The sequence below is a fragment of the Verticillium nonalfalfae genome (assembly GCF_003724135.2).
Source record: "Verticillium nonalfalfae strain VnAa140/NRRL 66861 chromosome Unknown scaffold_62, whole genome shotgun sequence".
Lineage (NCBI taxonomy): Eukaryota > Fungi > Ascomycota > Sordariomycetes > Glomerellales > Plectosphaerellaceae > Verticillium > Verticillium nonalfalfae.
The window spans coordinates 49,865-68,857 of NW_021167287.1; the positions used below are offsets into that span (position 1 = coordinate 49,865).

The 18,993-nt window shown below is 60.6% G+C and overlaps 8 protein-coding genes across 8 annotated transcripts; 6 read left to right on the forward strand and 2 right to left on the reverse strand.

Moving 5' to 3' along the window:
• Positions 1-86: 86 nt before the first annotated feature.
• On the forward strand, positions 87-596 carry D7B24_007641 (uncharacterized protein; the record flags this gene model as incomplete). Its single annotated transcript, XM_028641747.1, has 2 exons — positions 87-375; positions 436-596. The coding sequence occupies 2 exons, from the start codon at positions 87-89 to the stop codon at positions 594-596; spliced, it is 450 nt and encodes a 149-aa protein (XP_028494316.1).
• A 772-nt stretch (positions 597-1,368) lies between these two features.
• Positions 1,369-3,580, forward strand: D7B24_007642 (uncharacterized protein; the record flags this gene model as incomplete). The annotated part of the gene is made up of 2 exons (XM_028641748.1): positions 1,369-1,606; positions 1,686-3,580. The coding sequence occupies 2 exons, from the start codon at positions 1,369-1,371 to the stop codon at positions 3,578-3,580; spliced, it is 2,133 nt and encodes a 710-aa protein (XP_028494317.1).
• A 534-nt stretch (positions 3,581-4,114) lies between these two features.
• On the forward strand, positions 4,115-6,017 carry D7B24_007643 (uncharacterized protein; the record flags this gene model as incomplete). Its single annotated transcript, XM_028641749.1, has 2 exons — positions 4,115-4,717; positions 4,797-6,017. The coding sequence occupies 2 exons, from the start codon at positions 4,115-4,117 to the stop codon at positions 6,015-6,017; spliced, it is 1,824 nt and encodes a 607-aa protein (XP_028494318.1).
• Positions 6,018-6,457: 440 nt separating this feature from the next.
• D7B24_007644 (uncharacterized protein) lies at positions 6,458-6,754 on the forward strand (the record flags this gene model as incomplete). Its single annotated transcript, XM_028641750.1, has 2 exons — positions 6,458-6,660; positions 6,718-6,754. The coding sequence occupies 2 exons, from the start codon at positions 6,458-6,460 to the stop codon at positions 6,752-6,754; spliced, it is 240 nt and encodes a 79-aa protein (XP_028494319.1).
• A 302-nt stretch (positions 6,755-7,056) lies between these two features.
• On the reverse strand, positions 7,057-9,213 carry D7B24_007645 (uncharacterized protein; the record flags this gene model as incomplete). Its single annotated transcript, XM_028641751.1, has 1 exon — positions 7,057-9,213. One exon carries the CDS (start codon positions 9,211-9,213, stop codon positions 7,057-7,059), a length of 2,157 nt encoding a protein of 718 aa, XP_028494320.1.
• A 1,799-nt stretch (positions 9,214-11,012) lies between these two features.
• D7B24_007646 (uncharacterized protein) lies at positions 11,013-13,371 on the forward strand (the record flags this gene model as incomplete). Its single annotated transcript, XM_028641752.1, has 3 exons — positions 11,013-12,602; positions 12,660-13,199; positions 13,252-13,371. The coding sequence occupies 3 exons, from the start codon at positions 11,013-11,015 to the stop codon at positions 13,369-13,371; spliced, it is 2,250 nt and encodes a 749-aa protein (XP_028494321.1).
• Positions 13,372-13,892: 521 nt separating this feature from the next.
• D7B24_007647 (uncharacterized protein) lies at positions 13,893-15,803 on the reverse strand (the record flags this gene model as incomplete). The annotated part of the gene is made up of 1 exon (XM_028641753.1): positions 13,893-15,803. The coding sequence occupies one exon, from the start codon at positions 15,801-15,803 to the stop codon at positions 13,893-13,895; it is 1,911 nt and encodes a 636-aa protein (XP_028494322.1).
• A 1,179-nt stretch (positions 15,804-16,982) lies between these two features.
• On the forward strand, positions 16,983-18,829 carry SLY41 (suppressor of loss of ypt1; the record flags this gene model as incomplete). The annotated part of the gene is made up of 2 exons (XM_028641754.1): positions 16,983-17,438; positions 17,531-18,829. 2 exons carry the CDS (start codon positions 16,983-16,985, stop codon positions 18,827-18,829), a joined length of 1,755 nt encoding a protein of 584 aa, XP_028494323.1.
• Positions 18,830-18,993: the final 164 nt, after the last annotated feature.

An 18,993-nucleotide genomic window follows, 5' to 3' on the forward strand; every position in this document is an offset into this window, starting at 1 on the left:
TTAGAACCCAAGGCCCGAATGCCTACGAGGAGCCACACGCCACGACATGTGAACTGGAGCCTCCCAAGCTCGTCCCAACATCGACCATGTCGTATCATACCAGGTCGCTGTCAACCCGACTGACAGGGCCCGGCGCAGGCGTTCGCGATGGATCTTCCTCGATGGGCGGCCCCTCACCTGCCCTCGTGGCACGCATTGAAGAGAAGAAGGCAGAACTGGACAATCTCAAGCAGCTGCGCGACCTGAGTGCAGCTGTTGCCTCCCAGATGGAGGCTTTGGAGCAGCAGCTTTCGACGCTTTCAGATGGGACGGAAGCCATCGCGACTGTCATTGGCAACTGGCATAACGTTCTCCGTGCCATCAACATGGCCTCCAGTATGTCACCACTTGTCTCTGGGGAGGCTGGTGCGAGGCAACCGCTAACTAGACGTCTAGCCAAAATCCCGATGCCAAAGGACGATGCGACTGACGACGCAAGCGAGTCGGCGCCTTCTCTGCCGCAGACCTTGGTCCGTATTCCAACAGAGCACGCTCCCTCACTGCAAGCACAGGCCGAACAAGCGGAGCAGGATCAAGCCGCAGGAACGTCTCCTTGAACGTACGACCACAACGAACATACACATCGGATTGCCAAGGGAATTTGAGTCTCTGCGGCCGTACTGGCTGAGGCCTGAGGGGCTCTGCTTGACGCACTACAACCCTGGGTCCCAGTGGTTGCGCTCAACGTCTTGCCTCAACGGTGAGATGCTTACCAGTCGAAAAGGCCCGCCTCATTGCATCTTCGCGAAATGATCCTCGCATGAGCTCCGAGCTTTCTTTGCCCCCATCCGAAGTCGCCAGGCGGCGGTCTGGGTTTGATGCCCGACTGATGCATTGCCGCTCCTTCGCATTTGGCTTCTCCAGACGAGCAGCCTATCAGCAGTCCGGCACACGACGCGGGTCGCGTCTTCCCCTCCATCACTCCATCTGGGAAAGGCAACCTACTGCAACTCCCAACAATTACAAGTCGGCAGACGCTTGACCATTTTTATGGGATGCACCCACCCGCGTCCTCGCTGAATCTGGCGAAGCAGGAAATAACAGGCGGATGCACCAACAGGCAGAGGCAGGCATGAGACAAAAGAAGTGATGGTCAAAGCCCCTCAATCGCCTTTCGTCCCGCCCGTGTACCTCGCTCGTCCTGCCATCACCACCATTGACGACGCCCCATTATTGCGTACGACACGTTACCAGAGGCCATCAGCTTGCAGAATACCCCTTAGCTCTAGTCCCTTTCAATCAAAGTCATTCAGATCCATTTCCCTTTCCACAGAAGATCATCTACCCCCGGTCGTTTAAGTCGCCGGCCTTTATCCGCGAGATTACAACATGGCCTCGGCTTCCCCAACACCACTCACGAACCCTGTCGAGACCCTGGCCTCTGAACTTAAGCAGCTCCGCATCAAGAGTCCAGAGAGGCCTGTCTCGCGCCGTCGCCATGGCCGCTCGTCCTTCGAGACTGACTCTTCTTGGGAACCCCTCGAGGCCATCAAGGAGACCTGCGAGCCCGACGACGCAGACACAAGCGGCAACGCCCTGTATTTCCAAGACTTGTTGGAGGCACAAGGTTCGTCCGTGATTCCCATTACCCACTCGGCACAGCTCCACCAACGGCTCAGCGGACACCCGGTGGCTAACGACCCCAGTCTTCCGCGCTGTCGGCCCTGACGGCATCAACGCAGCTGGCCCGAAGCAAGACCTCCTCCACGACTACCCTTTCCTCGCCAGCATCGCAAGGCACTGCAACGGTCGATTCGACTACGTCTTGTCGGTTCCCGAATCCGCAATTGGCGACGGCCGCGGCACCTGCAGTCCTCCCAACGACAGGACCATCCGCTATGGCTGCAACCTGCTGATTGAGAGGAAGGAAACAAGCGCAAGGACTCTTTGCGAGGGTCATACAAATATCGTGTACACTGTGTTGAGCACGGAGCTTCTTGGGCAGGAGGATCTGCACCACCAGCTGCGGCATTCATATGAGGGCGGGAAGATGAACTTCACGGAGCCTATCGTCCGGGTCACATCGCCTCCAGCGGCAGATAACCTGGTTGGGGAGGTGGTCGACATTTTTATTCCCAAGCGATCCGAGCCCGCAAGTGAAACGTTGGCCGAGAAGCTGGCGGGCATCGTATTGCCCGACGACTGCTATGCGAACTGCAAACAGGTGCGAAAGTGTTCGGGATCGACCGAGGGGACATCCAGCTCGGTGCTGACGCCAACACGCTCGGCGTCGCTTGCCTCTTCGTATGGACGCATAGAAGATTCTGTCGAGGCCCTGGACAAGCTCGAGGATGAGCTCGAAGAGCTAGACGCCGCCACGCGCGTCGACCACTTTGTGTCCCCTAAGAAGAACAAGCGAAGGTCCCTGATGACAATGGGTGAGGCACCGCGCATCGACCGAATTGAGCTCAAGAGGTCATCTTCAGTCACGCACGGGTCCGCAGGCAGGTCAGCCACGGTACGCGTCAAGCCGACAGGATTGCGACCGACGCTTCCGACGCTCCGAAAGTCCGCGTCATTGACAGGCCTTGCAAGGGACGCGTCGGAGGGCGTTGCGGCAGTATGTGAAGGGGGCGTGTCGGCCCCAGCAACTTGCCGCAAGCCGGTCGCTGCCAGGCCTCCCAGTCTGAACCCTCCCAAGGCGGCTGTCAAGTCTGCCAAGGCGCCGACCAAGGCAAGCTTTGAACTCCCAGGCGAGGCCGTAGCCCGAAGAATCAAGGAGCAGAGGGAGGCTCGCCGAGCGGCGGCGGCGGCGGCGGCGGCAGCGCTGGCGAGCCCTGACAAGACGACAGCGACCACGACACCAATGCCTCAGCGATCAAGATCTATCAAGGCACCGACCCGGCCGAATTTCGAGCTACCCGGCGAGGCCATCTCGAGACGGAAGCGAGAGCAGAGAGAAAAGGAACTGCGAGAGCAGGAAGAGGCGGAAAAGAAGCGGCGAGAGTTTCGTGCGCAACCGGTGCGCGTCAATCCAGCAGCCAGCACGTTCCCCCGCGAAACAGCTGCGAGTCGCGCTCGTCGTGTCAAGGCTGGCGCGGGAGTGGAAGAGAACGCGCCGCTCGCTCGCTCAACGTCCGTGACGACAACGTCCACGGCCTTGAAGCGCATGTCGATGGTGTCGGGAGGCACAGGTGGGCCTGCACTCGCAAGGGCGGCTAGCACGTCGTCAAGGCCCCGCGGTCGAGATGTCGCTGTGTCGTCGGATCAGCCATTGGCCAGTCGGGGTACGTCGAGCTCGACACTCAGCGGAAGCGGCACCAGCAGCGGCATGAGCAGCGGCATGAGCAGCGGCATGAGCAGCGGCACCAGCAGCAGACGCAGCGCCGTGTCGGTGGAGGAGGTGCAGCGACAGAGGCTCCGTGGTAAGGTGATTTACGAGCAAGACAACTGCTACGTCGAGGAGCGCGAGCGCGAGCGGCGGGAGCGCGAGGTGTCAGCTAAGAGAGCCCGCGAGGAAGCTGCTGAACGCTCTAGGCAGGCAAGCCGAGCGTGGGCTGAGAAGCAGAAACGACGCCTGACGGCAAGCTTCCAAGGTTGATGCAAGTCTTGTACGTTGTTGTATCCTTATCGTCACAACTAGTGCACGTGGGTTTGGGGGCGTTCGGGGTTTCTTCTGGGTTTCGGAACCTTCTTCTTGTTTGTCTTAACAGCCAGCCTTGGAGTTCAAAGGCGTCGTGGTTCCGAGGAACCTGAGGCTTTATCTGTCTGCCTCACTTAGGTAGTCTGCTTTGTGGTAGTCTCAGAAAACAACATTTCTAGGTGCTCATCATCCTGTTATTACAAGTGAGCATGCCACGACCACCCAATTGATCCTATGTTTGTCTTCTCATGGGCAATCGGCAGGCGGCGAGTCGGCACTGGGCACATTTTGTTGACCTCGTCTCGTGCTCCCCCGCACGATAAGGGCCTCCACTTTGAACCTTCATCATCCATGTCAGGTATGGCCTCACCGTCACAACTTGTACTTCGCGGACTGACCACGAGTACGGATATCTATGTCTGCTCTCTATCTTGTCCACAGAGCCACTGTCTCTTTACCCACTGAAGGCGTCATTCAATCAGCGGCCTCACAATGTCGCAGCCCACGGTTCGCCTCCGACAGGGGATATATCGCGGCAAGACACTCAATGAGGAGCCAACCCACGCCCACTTACCGCAGACCATCGAGGCTTTCCTCGGCCTGCCCTACGCCAAGATCTCCGGCCGGTTCCGCGATGCCGATCCTCTGCCTCCCAGCGAAGCGACATTTGATGCCGTCAAGTACGGCCCCGTGTGTCCCGGTATCTTGAGCGAGATGGATCTCGCCGAAGGATGGGCCGTAGATGAAGATTGTCTCAGCGCGAACGTCTTCCGGCCGACGGGGCTCAACGAGGACGACGCGGTGCCGGTGGTTGTGTACGTACACGGCGGCGCATTCAACATGGGCAAAGGAGGTGATCGGGCCATGGCGAGCTTCGTAGCCTATGCCCGAGGACCCATCATCGCTGTCAGCTTTAACTACAGGGTCGGGCCGCTGGGGTTCCTGCCATCGTCTGCTATGGAGGAGGAGGGCCTGTTGAATCTGGGGCTGAGGGACCAGAGGGTTCTGCTGAGATGGGTCAGGGATAACGTTGCGGCATTTGGCGGAGACCGCGAGAAGGTGACGCTCATGGGCGTCAGCGCTGGGGCACACTCGGTGAGCTTTCTCGTCCCAACTGCCCAACTGGGCCGGTACTATTCTCCACAGGCTTGGCTACTGATCATGCGATGGATAGATTGGACACCACCTTCTCACCCCTGACCCTCACAGGGACCCCTCTGCCTCGGCCCCCTCCTACCGAGCCATTCTCGAATCCGGCGCGGCCACGGCCCGCTCCGTGCTCTTGGCCCATCACGCTCGCCACGAGGACCAATTCAACGAATACATCGCTCATCTCCATTACCCGCCATCGCTGTCGAGCCAGGAGATTGTCCTCCGGCTGCGCGTCGAGCCGCTTCCCCGCCTCCTCGCCGCTGCCGCCAAGGTCTGGCTCCCCTACGCGCCCTCGCTGCGCTGGCCCTTCCAGCCCGTGATCGACGGGCCCTCAGGCATCATCCCCTCGAGCCCTTCCCAGCTCTGGGCAGAGGGCCGCGGATCCGGGGCCCCGCTGCTCACGGGCTTCAACTCGCACGAGGGCGTCACCTTTGTCCCCGACACGCTCGCCACGGACGCCGACTTTCGCGCCTTCTTCCAGACGCTCCTGCCCGGCCTGTCGACGGCGGACCTCGACGAGCTGGGCGCCCTGTACCCGGCCGAGCCGCAGGCGGCGTACGGCCTGTCGTCGGGCTACCGCGGCGCGCACTTCCCGCGGGCCGCCGCCGCCTACGCGCACCAGGCGTACGTCGCGCCCGTGCTGTGGACCGCGTGCTGCGCCGCCAGCAGGGGCGCTGACGTCTGGGTGTACGAGTTCGCCGCGCGCGGGCCCGTCTTTGGGGGCGCGGGCCACGGCGAGGAGGGCGGCGTCGTCGCGCGCGACAGGCTCGTCGTCGCGCCGTTTGAGGGCCTCAGCAGGGTGGCCGAGGCCATGCACGCGCGATTCAGCCGGTTTATCCAGACGGGAGCGCCTGACGGAGGCCCTGGCGGCGATGCGCATGCTGCCGCGCCAGGCCATGATGCTGATTCTGGTTCTGGTCCTGGTCGTGGTTCTGGTCCAGGCGCTGTCGGGGATGACGTCTCGTGGTCGAGATTTATGCCCCCTTTCGACGGTGATCGGCAGGCGTCGGCCGTGAAGGATTTCGACCTGGCGGCCGGCAGAATCCTCGTGTTTGGCGGGGGAAATGATGAGCGTGCCGGTGGCGCGAGCCCGGGGACCGTCGCGCGCATGCGGCCGCTCACAGCGCGCGAGATACGTCAGTGTCGCTTCTGGTGGCAGCGCGCCCATCTTGGCCAAGGGACGGGGGAGGCGAGGGCGGCGGCAGGGCGGCTAAGCGATGCCATAGAGACGCCCTCCACATAGTGGTCTGCATGTCAGGCGGCAGGGCCTGTTCCGTAAGCGAGGGAGGGGGAGGGGGAGTTGTTGTCGGCGAGGCTGACCCCCTTTCGACGTTGTCGACAAACGTTGCCCGAAGTTGCGATCCAACCCACGACAATGACATCAATCTATGCGCACTCACGATCGACATGGCAATGAACCGTCTTCAGTTGCGAGAGAAGGTCGGCGAAGGCACAGCGGCGAGGTGACGGCAACGGCGACGGTGACGGGGACGGTGACTTGAAGGGCCTTCGAGTAAGTATAAAGGGGAGGGCAGTTTCGCCATTCTTCAACCAAATCTCATCATCAGAACACACAACACTATCGAACACCAAGACACCTACCATTTCAAACAATATACTTCGCTCCCAAGAAGACACTCTATCTCTTTCCCTTGACCCTGAAACAAATACAAGACCGCCATCATGCAGTTCACCATCACCGCCATCCTCTCCCTCGCCGCCCTCGCCGCGGCCTCCCCCATCGCCCCCGAGTCGTCCATCACGCTCGAGGCCATCAAGCGAAGCGTCGTTGAGAAGCGCTGCCTCTACGACACCTGCACCGACTGCTGGGCCGCCACACCCCCCATCGGCTCCAGCCCCGGCTCCCACGGCGCCGCCGCTGGACAGTGAGTTCCCTCCCTCCACCTTGTACCCCTGAGCAGCTTGCTGACCTGACCGGATAGCTCCATCTACTGCGCTACCATTTGCAACTGCAGCTAAATGCCGAGTCTCTGACCCCCCGGCCGAGGCACAGGCTTGCTTGGATTCACGGGTCACTCGTGAGGAGAGTGAGGGGCCTAGGGGCCATGTTCGATAGTTGTAGCAACCCAGTCATTACATGCATTTCCCTAGCACACAACTAGGCATTGTTTCCTTCGCAGGTAGCTAGGCATTGAGCTCAAATCATACCCTTTGTTACCTGACCAATAATTCGGCTGCTTTGAGATCAAACCAGCGACGCAACTCATCCGACCACTTCATATCTGCCCGCTGCTTAGGTACATCGTCAAGTTTCATAATCTCTACTCAAAGTCATCATCCTGGCTATCCCACTCGGGATCCGTGTCGCCGCGCTCCGAGTCGACAAAGTCCTCCATGACAAACTGTTGCTCGCGCGGCTTCTGATTGTCCAACTTTATCTCGACAACAGTACAGAGACCCTGCACGAAGATGCCGTCCGACGCGCCAGCAGGAGAGTTGCCTTCGTTGCTCCCAGCCTCGCTCGCTTCTGTCTCGGACGAATCCATGTCCACGTCCAAGTCGTCCTCGTGATCAAACTCATCGCTGTCAGGCTCTTCGTACTGCTTTCGTTTGATCGACCGCAAGGGCTTGGACGCGCTGCTCGCACGCGATGATTGGCCCGACGTCTTCGAGGCTATGCGCCTGCTCTGTCGCGCAGGCCCATCCGTGCTTGCTTTTTTCCCTTTGCGGGGCTTCTTTGCCGGTGTCGATTTGCTGCGCATGTTGGTGGTCTTGCTGCTGACTGGCGGGGGCGACAACTTGGGGCGCAGGAAAATCGTATTCAGCTTGGGCTCCCACACATGACGGAACTCGCTGCGCGACTTCCACGGAATGTTCAGCATGCAGCGGACAACGAGATAGCGTAACATGGGCAGCTGCGCAGCACTGTCAATCAGAGATTGGAAGAAGTTTGTGGCTGCCTCGACAGTCCACTGTCGAAGGTTGTCCAGCTCGATACGCTGTAGGGAAGCGGGCCATGTGGGGATCTGGTCGGGACATAGCAGCGTCTCGTATAAGGGGTTAGAATCATCGAAAGCATCATAGTGCCTGAAATACTGTAAATTCATGTGCAGTTCGCGGAGGTCGGGGCAAGCGGTGCCCAGGACTGTGAGAAAGGACAAGTTAAGTGCTTGGTTGTGGTCGAGGACAAGAGACTCCAGATGCCGTCCGTGTGACAGGAGAAATCCGGCCAAGTCTGTGGACTGCAGGTTCCAGCAATTGATGACCTTGAGTTGCTTCAACTTTTGCGGCAGGCACTGGAGCAGCGCGGCGTTGACCACAGATGACGACAGAAACGTGAGGTGTTCGAGTTCGTCAAGGCTAGACAAGCAAGCGGCGAAGGACCTGGAGAACTTTTGGTCCTTTGCTTCTCGTGCGGCGATAGCTTCATCAGACTCGTCCTGCTTCGTCACGCGCATGTTCCAGGAAGGCACCTGAAAATTGGCAAAGCGAACTCTGCGGAGGTATGCAAAAGTGGGCAGGGCGTGTATCTCTTTTATCTTGTCTACGCCATCGACGAAGCCACGACTCATCATGCGAGCGTTCCAGCAGAAGCCTTTGAGATGCGTGACATATCTCTTGTCTCCCGCATCTACATTGGCGTCCGGGGCGACATCAAGGGCCTCGAAGAGCTCTTTTGGGTACTGCCAGCGGATGTTCTCGCTACGCCTGCGGAATGGTGGATCGTCAGACGAGTGGACAATCATGACCTCTTCGAGGTTGGTCAAGTTTTGCAGTAAAGAAAACGGCGATACTGAGGTATGAGCTTGGATGGTGACAAAGGCCGTGTCGATGCGCAGGGCGCGGATCTTGGCACGATAGTTGTAGAAAGTGCGCGATGGGGGTCTCGCCAGCAGAGCAACGAGGCTTCTCGCCTTGTGGTCATTGGTCAAGGGCGGGCAACGATAGAGGACATCCAGGGCAGGCTCGGCAAGCAGAGTGCAGCTACGCGCAGTGTGGAGGAGCCAGTTGACGTCAATGCCGTCAGGTGAGTCGGACGCGGCAGCATAGCTCATGACGGCAACCCAATTATAGTACGTCATGAGAGGACTGTCCCATGCTGGACCGGTGGACGCTGCCGATTTCGTTTTGGACGCCAGTGGCTTCTGTTGCTTGAGGTGCTCGTTGCGGGCATCATGGCCGATGAGCGAAGAGCGGCGCTGCCAGCTTGTTTCTGGGGTGTCGTGGGCTGTGGCCGCAGCTGTCACGGGGTCTTCTTGAGGCCTTGGCACATCGTCGCCAGCTTGGGGCGTGCTGATCGCCTGTGCTTCCCCTCCACCATCTCGATCGCCTCGCAGGAGATGTTGCGCCGTGAGCTTGCTGCGAGTCGCACGCGAGGCCTCTGTGGGTGGTGTCGAGTGCCGTAAACGGCGGGAGGGGTTACGGCGCGGCGAAGGGGAGCCTTGAGCGACCTTGGGGGTTTGCTTGTGGACGCCCATCACTTGCTGTGACGCATGGGGGCTCCGATGAGGGATCGAGGTGTAACAGCCAGTACGCCGCCGATGGATATGCAGGCACCGATCCGGCGTGCGCCGTACGGGGGAGGCGGGTGCCAAGCTGGTGGGGTTGAAGCTTGCTGCGTGCCGGGAAGCTAATGCGACTCCGGTTCTAGGCCCCTGGTCCTCGGGCACGGTAGCCGTTCGCAAAGACTGACTGGCCACCAACCAGCCCAGGCGGGCGGAGAACGAGGGACGAAGCGCGGGTCCTAGCTGGTCTGTGACCTCTCGACAACGGTGGGCATCTAGGTCCTGCAAAGACAGGAGACGCAAGGGTGAAAGTTGGTTGTGGCGAGTAGTGAGTGAGGGCCAGGACGATGAAGTCACAGTGCACCTAGGTATGGTGTGAGCTGTGTTGTTTGGCGGTGACGTCTATGACTGTGTTGCAGTATGATGCGTTGCAGTCTGATGCGTTGCAGTCTGATGCGTTGCAGGCTCCCATCGACAAGAGAGGGAGAGCAAGCTGTCGAGGCGAATGCGTGGGTGGACGGTGGAAACCCGGAGAAACATGCGAAGAAAGATCACCAAGATGAACGTCGCTCACGGCGGCTTCCAGGTTGTGTTTGGAAGGGAGCAGCAGCAGCGGCAGTAGCAGCAACCGCGGCGGCAGTGGCAGTGGCAGTGGCAGTAGCAGCAGCAGCAGCAGCAGCAGCAGCAGCAGCAGCAGCAGCACCTGCCGTGGCAGCATGAGCAAGTCCGCCGCCACTGCTGTCCGAATGTCCAATGTCCCATGTCGGCACACGCAAAGCTTATCGCTTATCGGAGAGCATTTTCTGACAAATGAACGTGCTAGACGGGAAAGGAAGGAAGGCCCTGCCCCTGCCCCTGCCCCTGCCCTGCACAGAGGACCATCTCATCAGTCATCACTCTCCACCTCAGTTCTCCTTCCCCCAAGCCACTCGAGCCTGCCTTGCCTTAGGTGCCGCGAGGAGGAAGTTGTCACTGGCCGCCCGGTGGGAGGAAGGTACTCCAAGACGCGTCTCTCGCGCCCACCGTCCACTCTATCCATCCACGTCGTCGGGCTCACCCTCGCGGCTGCTACGCTCTCGCAATCCCCGTCGTCCCCGGCCCTGCCCTCTCGCCGGCCTTGTCATTCTCCATTGGCCATCGAGGCCATTCCTCCATCGCTGGACCACCCTCGGCCACCTTTTTCTTCTGTTCACCAGGTCGAAGCGGGAAACGGAGCCGCCAACCTTGTTGTCTGCAGGGTGGCATGTGGCGCGTCGACCCCGTGTCACTGCAATCTTCAATCCTTTGTTGAAGGTCCACGCTTCACGGCACGGCCCCCCTTTCTACGTGCGTTCTCGACGAGACGCATTCGCCATTCACCTCTGCACCACCTCACTCTCGCATCGCGACGCACTGGACTTCGACAGTGTCCAAGAGCCACGCCTTGGCCTCCCTCTTCCTTCGTCGTTCCTTTCCCTGCATGGGCATCATCCACTCTCATTCTTTGCCGTACCTTTCCTGAACCGTCATCCGTCATCAAGCACCCTCATCACCCTCACCATCGCATCTCACTCGACTCGACTCTCTCCCTCGTGTCCCCTCCCGAGAGGCCATGGTGTCACAGCCCGCACACACCCTTCGATATCCAGCCCGTACCACTCATTCGAAACTGCTCTGCCTCGGCCCCTAGTTCCGGTTCGGTCGCCCTCCACGCCTGACCCTCTCGCGCCGGACCCAGTTGCTGACCTCACTCATCCAGCGTTCCATGCCGCTGCCGCCGTCTTCCTCCAGCGATGCCGGTTGCCGTTGGCTGCAAGCGCGAACTGCCATTTCTCCAGAGGAACCTGGCTCGTGGCCTCAAAACGTCACGGGACATGGGAAACGTTGCCTCTGTCGCCCGCAACCTCGCTGGAGACTCGTGTCATGAGCCCCTCGGTCCCGGCGGCCGCGAGCTGCGTCCCCACAAACGTCGCCGCGTCGACTCACCCGCCGACGAGGCCATGCTGATCGCCAACGCCAGAGCCAACGCCAAGTCGAACGCCATGGCTCCCTTGCTCGAGGATCAGCTGTTCGTCGCCGCCGACGTTGGGCCCACCCAGCGCACCCTGCGTGTCGATGTTTTGAGAATTGTCCACAGAGACCTCCTCAAGGTCCGCGTCGGCAATGGCCTGGCCGCCCCCTTCGTTGGGCCTCGCGTCATCTCCGAGTCGAGGGCTCGCTGCAAAATCATGCTCACCCATGCCACCACGGCTGGCGACATCATGCTCCACTGCCAGAGCCAGATGTGCACAGTCAGGTCTTCCAGATCAGCCGCCGACCCCTTTCCGACTATTCGCATCCACCTCAACCGCGCCTTCTTCATACCCGAAGACAGCATCTTTGTGAACCGCCCAGATAACCACCTGTTCGACCTCGCCGATGCCTACAAAGTCTCTGTCGAACTAGAGGCCGCTGGCCCGGGCGAGTGGCCCCCCCTGGGTCTCGTGCCCAGCGCCGCCGATGCAACGTCGCCTGCCCCTCGCCCTGGCACCAACTATCGGAACTGGGTATTGGCAGGAGAGTTGTCCGACTTGTTCAGCAAAAAGCGGTCCATGGTGGATTTGAAGCTGAGAAAGTCGCCCGTCAGACTATCGCCAACCGACTATCTCATCGACATCGATGCCGGCTGGTCTACCGGATTTGATGCAGGTGGCATGAAGCCTCTGGAGAAGGCCGTCGAGGCGTCCATCCGAGCCGAAGGCACCCCCCCGCGGGCTCTGGCGAGGCCACGCGGCGTTGACGACGACGTCGCGATGCAGAGACCTGGCTCGGTCAACGGCGTCCACAGCATTGAAATCCTGGATGAAGATGACGATGAGCCTGATGGTGAAGGCACACCGAATCGGTCTCTTCGGACCCGGGGCAATAAGCAAAATTACAACCTGAAGGACTTGAGTGACAAAGCCCTGGGAAGGAATAAAAAGCGACGCAAGAGGAAAAGCTTGCCGACTGTCGAAGATGAAACAGGAAAGGTCTGCTACGACCTGCCCGCAGAGCAGGTCAATTTGGAAGACTTCCAATGCATAACGTGCGGCCAGTCACACATGACGCTTGCCGACCTACAGGCGCATCTAGAGCATCAGCACCCCGAATATGACTACGTCTGCGACCCGCATGCCAAAAGCATCCATTTCCAGGTCGTGCATCGCATAGAGGCCTTTTCCTTTGATGAAGACGGCACGTACGAGCTCAAAAAGACCGTCAAGGGCTTCCAGTTTGGTCAAAACAGCAACAGTGATGAATCTTGGCTCAAGTCAACCTTTGGGCTTCCCAAAAGTAGCGAGCTTGCCGAAACGCACGTGAAGAACTCTCCGGCCAACGGACCATCTTCAAAAGTGCTCAAGGTTGGTCCACATGAATTGAGGATGGCGAACATGCCCATGGCACTGACTTGTTTACAGAGGAAGGGCAAAGTCATCACGGTGCCATACACTAAACAGCAGCTTTTCGACCCCGTCAGCCGGATGCCGCTGGAGCCAGGCAAGCCGTTTATCAGGCACAAACCCGACGACAGATGGCTCACGCAGTGGCACCGCGATGCCATTGAAGACTTTTCGGACATTCCTTTCCACGAAAGGGAGTTCATGACCACATGGGACGAGTTCATGCTCACCCAGCGCATCTCCTCAGACGTGTACCTGCCGAGCTCATGGCTGGCTTTCCTTCGACACAAGGCCGAGTGGCTAGTTTGCTCCGAGTCTCGCATGATTGAGTTCGGGAAACACATATCCTACCTTATCGCGCGGGACGCTCTGGATGACCAGACGATCAAGCAGGGCTTCCAGATTATCAGTGCAGCGAAGCTCGCGTTGCAGAACGCGGGAGCCAGAATGCAACAACACGCATCGCCTGTAGAGTCTCAACCGCGCAAGAGCGCGGCCAACTGCCAGACATGTGCGAGACAGATACTGGGGCCCAGGCTGCTTCTGTGTGCGAATCCTGTAAGTCCATGCCCATGCCGCCCGTGACGACGACGCTCACTGTTTCTCCCAGCATTGCAAAAAGCCAGCGTTTCATCGTGATTGCGTCAAGCGCAACGCGCGCATGGACGTCGAGGATCCAGCCTGGCTCTGCAACGTCTGTATCGATATACCAGCAGAGCAGCAGATTTAGGTCATCCAGCGCCGCAAGGTATCGAGCAGGAAGCGAGTGGCGTCGAAGAAGGCTAGGGAGGCAAAGGGATGACGGGAATGGATCACAGGAGCGATGCCAAGCATGGCCGGTTTTGATTTTTCGCATGCATGACCGGAGTTTCCCAGGTTCTTCCTATTCGCTCTGCTGGTAAAAAAAAAATAGGAGGAGTCATAGATGTCGTCGACCTGTAAGGAGAAGCATAAATCTGGCATGACTTCAATGGTCTGTGATGAAGGTGAAGTGACCCGTTAAAAGCCTTGCAAATCACGCGGTGCGCAGAATGAGGTCTGACAAACTCTCTTCGGAAGCCGAAGCCGGTATACATCTCATGTCAAGACTGAAGACTGGCGCACCATTGTCTCCCCGAAAACGCCTGCCGTCAGCCCGCCGAGCCTACTTTCCTAACCGCAAATAAACTGTACAATACATACTCTTCCCGCTGTTGGCCCTCCGCGCCCCCACCCCCGTTCATTAAAAACACCATTGCATGGCGTCTCCCCTTAGAACCTGTACTTGCTCTCCTTCTTCTTGTCGGTGCGCTTCTCGTCGACCTTTTGCCTCTTCCTCGACTCCTGGGCGATCATCTCGGACAAGTCCTCCTCGTAGGCCCACTTGGCGCCGATGCCGTCCTCCTTCTTGCCCTCTTCGAAGCGACGCCGCAGCTCGTCCTTGGAGATGCCGTCGTGGCTCTGCAGGCTGTCGGGGTCGAGGGCGACGTCAATGTCGCCGGGCTTCTTGCGCTTGCGGCCGCTGTCGTCGTCCTGGCCGAGCACGGGCACGCCACCGTGCTGCTGCAGGTCGTAGACGCGGTCGCTGCCGAAGAAGCCCTCGGTGCGCTGCTGCCGCTCGGGGATGACCTGGTACGCGGCGCGCGGGTGCGTGCTCTCCTCCGTGTCGAAGCCGCGGCGCGCCTTGCGGAGGTCCATCTCGCCGGCGACGGACGTCTCGATGCCCGGGCCGGCGTAATCGGTCGGCACGCTCGAGGCGAGACCCGCCGGCGTCTCGAGACCGGCGGCGGCCGTGTCCTCGTCGGCCTCGTCGGCCTCGTCCTCCTCGTCCGACTCCTCTTCCGACTCGTCCTCCTCTTCTGACTCTTCGTCCCGCGGCTGGAGCTCGCCCCAGAGCGTCTTCTCCACGGGCTCGCCGGCGGCCTGAGGCAGAGCGACCTGCTGCGCTTGCTGCTGCTGCTGCTGCTGGCCGCCTGGGCCGCCTGGGCCGCCGGGCTGGCCGGGCTGGCCGGCGAGGCCGAAAATGTCGCCGCCGTACAGGGGCCGGTTGAACTCGTCGACGGGTGGCTTGCCCCAGCCGCCGGGGTGGAAACCCCAGGAGCCGCCGGGCGGGGGCGGGGCGTTGAGGCCGGGGATCTTGAGGGTGGGATAGGAGGGCGGGGGCCCGAAGCGCTGCTGGTTGATGAGCCAGGGCGGGGGCGCGCCGGGCGGGATGCCGAGGGCGTCTTTGGAGGCGTCACTCAGGTCGCCGGGGCGGAAGTGTTGAAAGTCGACCTCGCTCTCCTTGCCCTCGTAGTAGACCTCGCCGAAGCGCGTGAGCTCGGGCTTGGTCTGGAAGCGGAAAAAGGCGTCGTAGAGGCGCTGGTAGTCAATGTCGAGCTTGCCCATCTTGGGGGCGACGCGCTCGCGCTGCTTCTGCTTGAGGCTCTGCTGCTCCTGCTTCTCCAGCACGGCGTCGCGCATCTCGGTGATGCCCGTCTCGGCGATGAACTTGGGCAGGCGGAAGGGGGCCTTTTCGATGCCGCGCTTCGACGACAGGTACTCGCGCTTGAGGGACCAGTGCGGCGGCACGGGCACGACGTTGCGCTGGGCCTTGATCTGGACGAGCAGGCGCGGGTCGGACGACGAGACGTCCTGCCACTCGACGATTTCGGGAATCTTGACGAGCGCCTTGAGCTCGGCCACGGACAGCTTGTTGAGCTGCTTGCGCTTCTTCTTGGACAGCTTCGGCTGGCCCGTCTCCTCGTCCTCGCTGGGGATGTCGTCGTCCTGGTCGAAAAAGACGGCCTCCTCTTTTGGCGCCTCTTCGTCCTCTGCGACGCGGCCAAATCGCTTCATGATGTCTTCAAATTCCGCAAAGGCGGGATCACTCGTCTCGACATCACCGTCGAAGCCGTCGGGTCCGTCTGTGTCGCTCACGCCGGGGCCATCTTTCACGGCGAGGTCGGCAGCCGAGGTCTCTGCTGCGGGGGCCTCCCGCGGCTTCTCGTCGGCCGAGTCGGCGGGTGTCGTTGTTGTGGTGGTGGTGGTCTGTAGGTAAGGGGGGAAAACAGGCGCCGTCAGCTTCGAGCTCAGAGTATGGGGTTGGGGCCGCAGCGGCGCACTCACCTCTGCCTGTGCCTTCTTCTGCTCCTTCTTCTTGGCGCGGCGCATCTGGTTCTTGGTCATCTTTGGTGCCGCCATCTTGACTGGTGCGGGCCGCGTCGGCGGCGGATAGAACGCGCTGGCGTGGCAATGTGTGTGGAAGGGTCCGAGGTCCAGTGGCGCGGTGCCCGGAGAAGGAGGCAGGGGGGCGGTGTAGAGGCTCGCTGGAATCAAAATAGGGCAACGAGGTCCGCGAATTTCAAATGTTCGAGGGGTTGCCGCACGTGACGATGGGGGATGCGGTTGGAGTTGGACCTGGAGAAGGCTGAAGGTTTTCCAGATCGCGGCAAGAGGCCAAAAGATTCCCAGAGGTCCGCATTGCCTTAGCCTTAGCATACTGCCTTGGCATATTGCCTTAGGTCATCTTTTGCTGGCGCATGAAAAGTGGGGCAAAAGTGAACTTTGGTACCACAACGTTTGCTTGCGGTACCTACCTACTGTACCTACATTGGCATAGATGTCGATCAGGTCTTCACCTCCAGGGCCACCTTTTTTCTTCTTCTTTTTTTCATTTCTTTTTTTCGAGGTACAGACAGAGGGTGCCTGCACCAAGGCGCGAACTGATACGTGTATCCAGGCCGTGTCAGTACCACACCTACTAGGGCCACGAGCAGCCTACTAAGGCAAGGCTGGGCAAGGTGTAGGTTCCTGCTCCAGGCCCAGACGTGCTGGGCCTACTGCCCCCCAAGCCCCTAAGCAAGCCCACTAGAGCCCCCCAAGCTACGGGCTACTGCCCCCCAAGCCCCTGGGCAAGCCCGCTAGAGCCCCCCCAAGCTACGGGCTACTGCCCCCCCACACGCAGGATCCAACCCTCCTGGGAAAGATAGGTATTCCTCCTACGAGGTATCCTGAGACGACCAAAGTGGAACTCGTTTGCAGGAGAGACAATCGCCGGCATCTGTACCCCTACAACGTTGCACACCTTGACTGTTGCGCATCATCCCGTCGTGTGCCCGTACTTCTTGTCTTCCCGCCGACCCTTCCACCATGTCCTGATCACCGCCATTGCCATCATTTGCGCTTTCCTGCCTGCTGGCCCCTCAGTCACTCGTTCTGTCTGGCCGCCGCCGAAACTAGCCCAGGCTCTCTCTCTCTCTCTCTCTCTCTCTCTCTCCTCCTCCATCTGGCTCCATCCGGGCATTCTCCACCACTCTGACCCCTGGAATGCGATAAGACACGACACACTCGCCACGACAAGGACGCATCGCGTATCGCGCCATGCCTCATTCTCACGCCCACCATCCCAACAGCGCCTCCGCAAGACGGTCCCCCTCGCTCAACCGATCCTTTACGCTGTCCACAGCCCACGTCGACGCCCACAGCCGGGCGCCATCCGAGGGCATGGAAAAGTTCCCCGACCACATCGACGCCCACCTCACCACGAGCCTGCCGTCTCGGGGCACCAGTCCGGCGCGGGGCCATGGCTATGCGAGCGCCAACGGCCTCGACGGACCGCGCGACAACTGGCAGCCGCGAAGAGAGAGCCGTGTCCGCTTCGGCCCGCCAGGTCAGCCAGGCCAACCGCCCGTCACGCCGCACGCCCGCGGCGGCCACGGTCGCCAGAAGAGCCTCAGCGACGCCTTTCGCACCATCCGTTCTAGGCAGGGGAGCGTCAGCCAGAACGCACACGAGATCGCCGACGCCCTGCGTGCGCCTGTCTCGCCCACCTTGGTCGTACGTTGCTGCCCCCCGAACCATCCCTCGATTCTGATGACGAGACGACCAAAGAAAGACGCAGGCAGCTAACCCAGCGCCCTTTCTGACAGATCCTCTGCCTGCTGTGGTACGCCTCGTCCGCGTTGACCAACACATCCTCCAAGTCCATCCTGACGGCCTTCGACAAGCCGGCCACCCTGACCCTCGTGCAATTCGCCTTTGTCGCCACCTACTGCCTGCTGTTCGCCTGGCTCGCCTCCGTCTTTCCCCAGCTGAAGACCAGCATCCCGGCCCTGAAGCACGGCATCCGATACCCGACCCACGACGTCATCAGGACGACGGCGCCCCTCGCTGCCTTTCAGATCATCGGCCACCTCCTGAGCTCCTCGGCCACCTCCAAGATCCCCGTGTCGCTCGTCCACACCATCAAGGGGCTCTCGCCCCTCTTCACCGTCCTCGCCTACCGCTTCGTCTTCAACATCCGCTACTCGCGCAACACGTACCTCTCGCTCGTGCCGCTGACCCTGGGCGTCATGCTCGCCTGCTCCGGCAAGCACACGGCCTACGGCGGCGAGCTCGTCGGCGTCATCTACGCCTTCCTCGCCGCCATAGTCTTCGTCACCCAGAACATCTTCTCCAAAAAACTGTTCAACGAGGCCGCCAAGGCCGAGGCCGCCGGCCTGTCGGCGCGGTCGCAAAAGCTGGACAAGCTGAACCTCCTGTGCTACTCCTCCGGCATGGCCTTTGTCATCACCGTGCCCATCTGGTTCTGGAGCGAGGGCCTCGGCATCCTGCGCGACGTCCTGCACGACGGCGCCGTCGACCTCCGCCAGAACGCCGAGGCCTTTGACCACGGCCGCCTGGCGGTCGAGTTCTTCTTCAACGGCACCTTTCACTTTGGCCAGAACATCCTCGCCTTTGTGCTCCTGTCGCTCGTGTCGCCCGTCACCTACTCGGTCGCGAGCCTGCTGAAGCGCGTCTTCGTCATCGTCATCGCCATCCTCTGGTTCAAGGGCTCGACGACCCCCGTCCAGGGCCTCGGCATCGCCCTCACCTTTCTCGGCCTCTACCTCTACGACCGCACCCACGACCGCGAAAAGGCCGACCACAAGGCCAGCATGCTCGAAATCAAGGTCGAGCCCCTGCTGCCCCTGAACACGCGCGACCTCGCCTCGAGCCAGAACGCCCCCGTCTTTGACAGCCCCATCACGTCGGCGTCGGCGTCGGCCACGGCCATGGCGGCGGCGACGACGGCGGCGCTCAACGGCAACGGACTCTACGACGTCCAGAAGAAGACGGAAGATGCCCCCGGCAGCAGGACGCCGGGGGAGGGCAAAACGGCATGGCTCGCCCGCGGTACGAGACAGGAGGACACGTGGCGGGTGGGCGATAGTCGGGCTGGCTTATGAGCTCTGTATTCTGTGTATGCATTTTTTTTTTTTTTGCTTCTTCTCCTTTTCGCGGTGACTGGTGTCATGCGTCATGTACCATGAGCTCTTCGTTCCATTGTACGAAACTCTACTGTCTTTCTACAGGTTGCAAGGCGACCAAAAAATGGAGGGGGCGGGCGACG